The sequence below is a fragment of the Myotis myotis genome, unplaced genomic scaffold (genome assembly GCF_014108235.1).
Source record: "Myotis myotis isolate mMyoMyo1 unplaced genomic scaffold, mMyoMyo1.p scaffold_m19_p_5, whole genome shotgun sequence".
Taxonomy (NCBI): Eukaryota; Metazoa; Chordata; class Mammalia; order Chiroptera; family Vespertilionidae; genus Myotis; species Myotis myotis.
Window position 1 is genome coordinate 1,239,498 of NW_023416357.1, and position 9,432 is coordinate 1,248,929.

Below are 9,432 nucleotides of genomic sequence, written 5' to 3' on the forward strand. Positions count from 1 at the left end.
GAAAAGTATTTTAAGTTTCACATTTCGTTTAATGGCAGATGTTTTCGTTCATTGCTCTAAGCCCCTTTGGAAGAGGGTATGAGTAAGTGCGCGGCGAGTCCTACCCTCGACACCCGCATCAACTCTGATCGGTCTCCCTCCCCGCCTGGCATGTTGGGATTTGCTCTTCACCCTGAGAGCCCAGCTCCGGGCCCTGCAGCGCAGGCCTGGCCAGAGGCCGAGCCGCCCTGTTCCCTCCCCCTTGCCCTGTGGGGACGGGGCTACGGGGACATGTCATTGGCTGGGCTTGTTCCCATGACAGACAAGCAGAGCGGTGTCTACCCTTTATTCAGACTGAAACCAGCAGCGTAGGCACACACCAGCGAGACGTGGGACAAAGGACTCGGTTCCATGACCAAGGCGGTCCTAAGGGGCCGGGCCCTCCCCGAGCCCCAAGGTAACCGCATCCAGCGACATCGGACGATCAGGCTGGCCTGTAGAACATATTCTGGGGAAAACAGACACAGAAACAAGCAGCAGGCCGGCCGAGCGCGAGGAGCAGCTCATTCTGCAGGAGGGCGGGGGAGCTTGTGTTGGATCCAGGCCTGGACCTTCCGGGTGAGGAGGGTGTAGACCCCGGGTTTCTTGGCGTCGCCGCACTTAAGGCCTCCAGAGACCAGGCCGGAGAAGGCGCCCCCGCAGACCAGGGGGCCCCCGGAATCGCCCTGTGGGGGGAAGGGACACACAGGGGTGAGAGGCTCTCCATTGCCCCCTGCCGCGGACGGTGGCTGACTCATCGGGGTTCTCTGGGTCCCGAAGACACCCCCTCACCCATGCAGGGCGTGTGTGTCCGTGTCTCTGTCCAGGCCCACGGTTCTGTCTGTCTGTCTGTCTGTCCATGTCCCTGTCTACATCCGTTGGTAATCACTGGCTGTTGAATCTTATTCATGAAGGAATGGGCAGACGTAGAGTCTGAAATGCTCACTGACATGAAAGGGGTTTTTAACCTGAGTGTCCCTGTGGTGCCCTGGCCTGAAACCAAGCTGCAGGGAGGAGGGTGTCGTGCCTGTGCTGGGCAGGGCTCTGTCTTCCGTCCTGGTTTCCCGCCTCCGATGGCTGAGCAGAGGGCTCTCAGCACGTAGGGAGGACTTGCTCAGGGGGTGGATGCTTGAGACTCGCTCTGACAACACCTGCCCCTCAGATCTGTCAAGGCGAGTGACAGGCGCAGGCTGCCTCGGCCCTGCTGCCCCGCCCCCGCCCCCGCAGCCCATGGCGCTCTGGTCGCTGCGAACACGTGCTTAGGACAGCGATCTTCCAGCCGTGTGCCGTGGAACAGGCGTGCCGCGAGAATGCTTACAACACGCGACACCGACTCCTGACCGGGCACTGTCCTCCCTGCCCCGCCCCCCCCGAGGTCACCAAATAAGAAACGACAACAGCCCACGCAGCAATAGCTGTCGGTGCTGTGAATGAGTCAAAATTACACCTGTTTTTTGTCAGATCAGAAAAATAAAATATTTTTTGGGTGTGGGCCAGAATTTAGTCATTAGTCTGTGTGTGCCAGGGTGAAGGACGTTGAAAGTTGCTGGGTGGGGGCAATGGGGGTCTTGGGGCGCCACACACACATGATCTTGGAGTCATCACAGCCTCTGTCCCGTAACCACACGTATGTAAAGTCTGATGTGAGCAGTGTGCCACTGCCTTGTCACCTGCCACCGTGCACATCTATTAACTCCCCCCAGAAACAAGATTGGGAAACGTGTGACTGCAGTGCCTCTTGGCGAGTCGGTCGGACGATTCCAGAAACGCACTACAGCGTGGCTTCTGCACGTGAGCGCGGTGAGACCGCTCTTCTCCAATGTGAGGGGCCCGTGCTGGGAGAGGTGCCCTTCTCACCCCGCTAGAGGCCTCCCAGCTGGGACGCTTCCCGGGGATGGAGGCACCAGGTGAGGCCTGGTGTCCTGGCACACACATGGGGGAGCACGCATCCCGCGTGGGGGTGTCCTTAGGATTCGTTCACACGGAAGAGGGAAAGGGCCGAGGGCGCTGTGCGGGGACGAGAGCGGCTGCAGGACGAGGCTCAGTGCTCCCCGTGCCCTCGGCTCGGTGCGGGCGAGCAGACCTCGCCTCCGAGGGCCACAGCGCCGGCCCAGGCCCTCCGCGGGGCGGCTCTCACCTGGCAGGAGTCCTTCTGGCCCTTGGCGTCGCCGGCACACACCAGGCCTTTCGTGATGATGGGCCGGTGGTTGTAGTAACTCGGGCTGTTGCAGAGCTTCCGGCTGATGACGGTCACGGTGACTTCGCGCAGGGTGTCCGAGGGGCTCAGAACTTCTGGGTCGGTGGCGCCCCAGCCGGTGACCCGGCATTTCGTTCCCGCTCTGAGGTCGTCCCGGGGGCGCGGCTGGAGCAGCTGGACGTGCTTGCTGAGCTTCGCGGGCGCGTGAAGCTGCCGGACGGGAGGGAGAAGGAACGTCACCGGCCGCCGCGGGAGTCTGCTAGCGTGTGGTCCCGTCTGCACCCCACCCCCCCCTAGTCTGCGAGTCTGCGTTGGTGGTCGCTGCAGCTGCGCTGGGGGGGCCGCGCCCCCGGGAGCTCGGATGCTTGGGAGGGGCTCTGGAGCGGCTGGCCCGGCCCAGGCTCAGCGGCTGGCCTCCGCTCCACGGATGGTTCTCTGGGGACAGCACCGGCCGTGCCTGGGCGGGCTGGGCTGCTTCCCGCCGGCGGGGCCTGGAGCACGGTCTAGCCTGCGTGTGGGCCAGGCGAAGGAGGCCCTGAAGGCCCTGCTGGCTCTGTGGGGTAAGCGACTGGTGATTCTCACTCGCTCGCGGTCAGGGCACCTGGAGGAGGCTGTCAGTGAGGGCCCGGCCGAGGGCGGCTCCCTCCCCGCCTGCGGGCACCAGGGCTGCTCTGTCATAGATTCCCGTTTCTTTAGGGCAGCGTGTGCAGCGCACGGGCTCCGTAGACCATGTCGGTCGCCGCAGATCTGCTGGGTGTGCTGGCACCACGCCCCCGGATGGAGGGTGGACATGGGGATCGGTTGTGTCGGGACCGGGAGAAGGCAGGAGGCCCCCACGTACCTTCACCAGCATGATGTCATGCGACTCGGGGTCCGAGGTGAATCCTGAGAACGGAATGAGCTTTGTGACCCCAAATGTTTGCTTGGAGGCCTCATCCTTCGAGAGAGAGTGGGCGCCCAGAACCACGTGGGAAGACTGGCCTCGGGCAAACCTGACAAACACGGGGAACAGAAGCCACACGATGACCCCTGCCCCCAGGGGAGCAGAGAGGGTGGAGAAGGTCACCTGCTGGGATTTGGAGGATGGGGGACCCCGGCCTGAATGAAGGCTGTGACGGGCATTGAACCGCCTCCAGCCGCCCACCCCCCATCCCCAGCATTGCAGAGGCGGGCAGAGCGGTTACTGACGGGGAGACCTGGCTTGCTGGAAGCCGGTCCATCCTTGCTGCTTGACACAGTCGCTGCAGGAAAGAAACATCTGCACAGCATATGTTTCAAGGGACCTGGCGTATATGGCATACTGTTTTTAATATGTTTGCTCCCCTTAGCGCTATGTGTTTTAACCAAGGTCACCTCTCCAAGAAAGACTGTTTCCCCAGGTAGGGATTTTTCCCTGAAGTCAGGGAGGGGATAAAACTCCTTAACTAAGTGCCATTCGGGTAGTTAATCACTTTAACTACAAACAATCATGCTTAAGCTACATAATCTTTACTCCCTGGAATGGAGATAAGAAACGCCCTAACCTTTGGAATAGAGATTGACAGGATTAAAATCAACTGGTATAAATACAGATGTAACAAGACAATAAACAGCAGAACTTCGCTGGAGATCCAGACCAGAACTTGGCTGGAGATCCTGGCTAGAGATCCTGGCTAGGCTGCTGATCAACTGAACGCTGTCTCCATGTCATTCCTTCTTAGCCGACTCCGTCCACACCTTTGGGGACCCCTGGACCTGCTGGGGTTGGACCCCAGCACTGGCTGTGCCCTCACTGACCCGGCGTGGAGGCCCAGCTCAGGCAGGTGGGGACGGGGCCCAGGCAGGTGGGGACGGGGCCCAGGCAGGTGGGGACGGGGCCCAGGCAGGTGGGGATGTGGCTCAGGCAGGTGGGGATGTGGCTCAGGCAGGTGGGGTTGCGGCCCAGGCAGGTGGGGACGGGGCCCAGGCAGGTGGGGATGCGGCTCAGGCAGGTGGGGATGTGGCTCAGGCAGGTGGGGATGTGGCTCAGGCAGGTGGGGACGCGGCCCAGGCAGGTGGGGACGGGGCCCAGGCAGGTGGGGATGCGGCCCAGGCAGGTGGGGACGGGGCCCAGGCAGGTGGGGATGCGGCTCAGGCAGGTGGAGACGGGGCTCAGGCAGGTGGGGATGCGGCCCAGGGAGGTGGGGAGGGAAGGCCATGGGGCTGTCAGGTATGCCCGGGTCCTGCCCCTCAGTTAGAAGGTGACTGGACAGGAAGGGAAGCTGTCCTCCAGGTGAGACCCCTGCTCATTGGGAACCAGGACCCTTGAGGGTGAGGCAGGAAACCCCCTGCGGAGAGTTAGGGGCGACCACGGCCGTTTCCTAGAACTCCAGCACCTCTCACCCTCGTTTGTCAACCCGCCACCACCCTGGTTGAGTCAGGCCTCCCCGGGCATTGAAAACGCGACTCCGTGCCGTTCAGCCAGGCAGGTGGCTCGTGAGGCCTCAGCAGCTGTGCATCCAGCTGAGCAACAAGACCCCCCGGTGCCCCCCTCCGGCCCCGCGCCTCCCGGACGCGTGCAGGAAGGACGTGTGCGTCCGTCTGTGTGAGCAGCTCTCGCAGTGCCCGTCCCGCATTGAACGGGCATTTACTGAGCGTGACCCTCTGCCTTGCGGTCCCCGGGGGCCGAGGGCTGAGAGGGCGGCCCTGATGGGACACGGTGGTTTCCATGACAGCGACAGCCTCAGGGAAGTGCAGAAGCCACAGTAGCCGGAAAGGGGGCAGCGACTCAGACACAGAGCAGAAATGCCCACAGCTTCCTGGCTGCACAGCCTCTAGTTCGTGTGCAGCCCCGCCGATGGGCCACGAACCCACACCTGCAGCGCGGAGGAGCCCACACGGGCCCCGCTCTGTCGGGCGCTGGGCAGGGGGAGCCCAGTGAGCGGCGCTGCGGCCTCGGGAGGAACGGAGCGCCTCCTCCTGGCTCCGTCAGCCGGACGCGCAGAGAACATACGCGAACAAAAGCCCCCTCCCCACCCCACCCGGCAGGCGGACTCCTTCCTGCTGCTCTTGGGGGGCAGAGCCCCACGAGGGGGGTTCCAGCTGGTGTCAGGGAGCCAAGGGCTGAGGGGGTCGGAGAGGTGCAGTCAGGGGCAGAGAGAGAGAGAGAGAAAGGGAGGGAGGAAGGAAGAAAGAAAGACTCTGTACCGTCTTTCTTTCCCCTGGGAAGGGGTTGCCCTTACAGCTGTGATTCCCAAAGTGGGGGCCTGGCCTCTGGGGGGTCAGGGGTGGGGAGTTCCTGTGAAGGATCTAAAACTTGTTAGCAAAGCGGCTCCTCGCCACTAAGTGCCATTCACGTGTGCTTACGACCTGCTGGTCGACTCGGACACGTCACATATCATTCCAGGCCCAGAAACAGGCGCTTCCCCCATGACCCCACCGGTGCAGTGAGTCAGGACACCGCGGGCCCCACTGTTTCTGGGGCCGCCTCCTGGCGCCACACGCAGGCATGGGCCGACCCGCTGTCCTCAGGAAGGAGCCCCAGGCAGGGACCGTAGGTGCACGAGGGTAAACCAACCCTGCCCAGCGGTCAGCAGCCATGGAAGTCCCCCCCCTCCCCCCGGAAAGGCAGCTCTGTCCTCAGGACTCAGGGACCCTCCCCGACGGGAGGGCGGGACTCACCGGTGGTGGCAGTGGGCCGCGGTCAGCACCCACTGCGGGTGGATCAGGACCCCCCCGCACACGTGCTCCCCGTGGTACTGCAGCGAGGCCATGAACGGCCTGGAGTGAGGGGCCACCTCTCTCCCTCCGATGACCTCCTCGCTGGAGCCTGCAAGAGAAAATGCGCTGTCGGCCACCAAGGACCTGAGCAGCAGACTCCCGTTTCTTCTCTCCCGGGCACTGCAGCGTCTGCAGAGACGGAGCAACCCCGGCCGCCTCGGAGCTGTAACCGCATGCATGAACCGTAGCATGTGATTGTGTGTGAGCAGTGGTATAACACATGCAAGCTCAGAGGCCCATGCCGGGAGCCGGTCCATTCTTGCTGTTTCAAGGGACCTGGCATATATGGCATACTGTTCTTAATATGTTTGCTCACCTTCTTGGCACTATGTGTTTTAACCAAGGTCACCTCTCTGAGAAGGGTTGTTTCCCCAGGTAGGGATTTTCCCCTGAAGTTAGGGAGGGAATAAAACCCCTCAACTATGTGCCAGGCGGGTAATTAATCACTTTAACTACGAACAATCGTGCTTAAGCTACATAATCTTTACTCCCTGGAATGGAGATAAGAAACGCCCTAACCTTTGGAATAGAGATTGATAGGATTGAATCAACTGGTATAAATACAGATGTAACAAGACAACAGGACTCAGAACCTACACACAGAACCTACACAGAACCTAGAGACAGAAGAACTTTGCTAGAGAGAACATGGCAAAAGATCCTGGACAGAAACTGGAAACAGAACCTAGAGACAGAACCTAGCGAGAGAACCTGGCTGAAGATCCTAGAGACAGAACCTGGCTACAGAACCTGGATAGAACATGGCAAGAGAACCTGACTAGAACCTGGTGACTGAACCTGGCTGGAGAACCTAGCAAGGGAACATGGCTACAGAACCTGGCTGGAGATCCTGGCTAGGCTGCTGATCAACTGAACGCTGCCTCTGAGTCTTTCCCTCTTCGCTGACTCCTTCGACACCTTTGGGGACCCCTGGACCTGCTGGGGTGGACCAGACGTGTGAGGAGTCGTGGTCATTTATGACGTAGCCGCACAGTCGCTGGTGTGGCTACATCAATTCACGTCCTGCTCCCGTGGGCGGGCAGGGGAGATACTTACACGCAGGCGTCAGACAAGCCGCGGTGACCAGGAAGAGCAGGGAGGAGGCCGTCATTTTAACGGCGAAGAAGCCCAGTGAGCTCTCGGCCCGTCGGCGAAGGAAGCCGGTCTGAAGACGAGTTTGGGTCTTGCGAGTGTTAAGCTGCTCCCCACAGCGTCTCGGGGCAGGGTTTTCACACCTACGTGGGGAGCGCGTTTCAGTCTGGGCGGTTCTGATCTCTGCCTGTCGCACTTGCTACGTGTGTGGCAGAGAACTCGCACCTGGACGAGCCGCCTTCGCCGCGGGTGCGAGCTCTCGGGTTTAAATGGTGAGAGAATCAGAGGCGTCCACGCCAGGGAACTTAAGGAAGACAGAGTTCAGAGACGGGGCCCCCGCTCTACCGCGCTGCTTGCTGTCTTTCCCGCAGAGAAGGGCCCCTGGCACGGCCGCGCCTCCCTGGCTCGCACTGGGACATGGGCCAGTTACGGAGCGAGACGCGGACCCTTTGCCGCCCGCGGGTCCTCCAGCCAGGCCTCGCTCAGGCCGGGCGTCGTCCGGAAAAACCCACACGCCTGTAGCACGCTCCCTCCGAGTCCTGCCGCCCCCTCTGAATTTGCCCAAATGCGGTGAAATTTTAGTTGCATTTTTGGAAGATTTCATAATGTGACCCGAGGGGAACATGGGCAGCGTGTTCTGAAATTCCGAGTCCCTTTTCCTCACTTTTAATAGGAAATGACCATGTGTTTACCCAGGGCCTTCGTCATCGTATTTGTCAGAGACGGAGGACTGTGCTTAATGGGCACGCTTGCCCGGCTTCCTCACGCCCTCACTGCGGAGGCGGCGGCCTCAGAGGCTGGGACCCTGCTTTTCCTGGACACCGGGCGAGCGTGCAAATGCTGCTGGAGTTCCAGCAGTCCAGCCGGCACCCGGCCCCATCACCCTCAGAAACGCTGACCAATTACCTTGAAGGAGCAGGACCTGCTTTCTTTTCTCTGACACAGAAGCATCCTGCCCGCCAGTGTAACTCGGTGGACCAGGAGGTCAGGGTTCGAGTCCCAGTCAAGGCACAGGCCCGGGGTGCAGGCTCGATCCCCAGTGTGGGGTGTGCAGGAGGCAGCGATCAGTGGTCCTCTCTCATCACTGATGCTTCTCTCTCTCTATCTCTCTTTCCTTTCCTCTGAAATCAATAAAAATATATATTTTTAAAAAGCTATACACATCCTATTTTCTTCTTCTTTGTGTGTGTGTGATGGAGAATTGAAATCCAGGAGAATTGAAATGTTATACTTGCCAGATTGCAACAGACTCCTACCTGGTCATTGTCTTCTAGCATAAGACAGTGGGGATCATCAATATGATAGTTACACATCGTACATTAACATTTAATAATACAAGCGCCTGACATTATTTCCAAAATTCTTCTCACATGATCATTTATAAACTGTCAGGTCTGACGTCTGTGAGGCAGGAGGGACACGCCTGTGCTTGTGCTACCGAAGGAGAAGCCCAGCGACCTGCACAGCATGGCCTGCGCCGAGCCCTCTGCCCGACCTGGAGTAACTTCTACGCTAATAAATAGAGACGCGGCCAGAGCACAGCGTTTGCAAAAATATCCTGTTTTCATGTTACGGAGCCGTGGCCACAGCAGAGCGTTCCTGCATATTAATTAAATAGCAGACTCAGCGAGACTTCCTGTCGCAGCGCCTGCGGGCGAGGCGCGGAGGGACCTGAGTGAGAAAAGCCACAGACTTAACGAGCCAAACCTGCCAGCTGCAGCCAGATGTCCCGCGAGGGTCCCAGCACCTGTCAGGGCCGGGGCGCCGCTCCCCGCGCTGGGAGCCCACAGGAGGCGCCCGTCCCGCGGCCCGGCCCGTGATGCTGGGGACGCGAGGAAGGCGGTGCGACACGTGGAGGCCACTGGGCGGTGAGGAGGGAGGGGAGGGTGTGAGAGAAACGCTGCGATTCTGGGGGGGACGGGCGGGCGGGGCCGAAAGCCGCTCAGCGCTTCGGTTTGAGTGACAAGGCCTGACACCCACACGGCTTTTCTCAAGTCCCTGAGTGCCTTCAGCGCCGGCTCCGGGCAGTGGCTGTCACTCATCCTGCTCTGTGGGTGGAGCTGGCAGGTGGCAGCCAGGGCGGGGCCCCGTGTGCTGCTCCAGGCTCCTGCCTCCAACCCCTGTGCCCGCCGCGATCCGAGCGCCCAAGAGGCAGCCGGCGGTGCCCGGTGAGGCGGTGCCCAGGGGAGGACGTCCGTGTGCACTGCAGGCAGACACGGAGGGATGTAGCTCACGGGGAGGGACATCTCCTGTCTCCCGTGCGGCTGGCCTGGAAAGTTCCAGAGAACCCGCTGGTCGATCGCACCGAGCTCTCTGGTTTGGGCTGTGGCGGGCGCGGTGAATGGCATCACTTGTTATGACGCTGAGGATCCTGGTGCAGAGCAGGG

At 60.8% G+C, this 9,432-nt stretch overlaps 1 protein-coding gene across 1 annotated transcript; it reads right to left on the reverse strand.

Annotated features, from left to right (window-relative positions):
• Nucleotides 1-321: 321 nt before the first annotated feature.
• GZMK (granzyme K) lies at nucleotides 322-8,877 on the reverse strand. The gene is made up of 6 exons (XM_036307747.1): nucleotides 8,753-8,877; nucleotides 7,010-7,188; nucleotides 5,855-6,002; nucleotides 3,057-3,207; nucleotides 2,156-2,425; nucleotides 322-704 (listed from the first exon to the last, which is right to left on the reverse strand). The coding sequence occupies exons 2-6, from the start codon at nucleotides 7,062-7,064 to the stop codon at nucleotides 543-545; spliced, it is 786 nt and encodes a 261-aa protein (XP_036163640.1). The 5' UTR covers nucleotides 7,065-7,188; nucleotides 8,753-8,877; the 3' UTR covers nucleotides 322-542.
• Between the last annotated feature and the right edge of the window lie 555 nt (nucleotides 8,878-9,432).

What these genes read in the sequence shown, in the direction of transcription:
- GZMK (XM_036307747.1), bottom strand. Translation starts at nt 7,064, where the DNA reads ATGACGGCCTCCTCCCTGCTCTTCCTGGTCACCGCGGCTTGTCTGACG. An exon ending in GGCTTGTCTGACGCCTGCGT is followed by an intron (nt 6,003 to 7,009) that starts GTAAGTATCTCC and finishes TTTCTCTTGCAG; the next exon opens with GCTCCAGCGAGGAGGTCATC. An exon ending in GCGGCCCACTGCCACCACCG is followed by an intron (nt 3,208 to 5,854) that starts GTGAGTCCCGCC and finishes CGTGTTTGTCAG; the next exon opens with GTTTGCCCGAGGCCAGTCTT.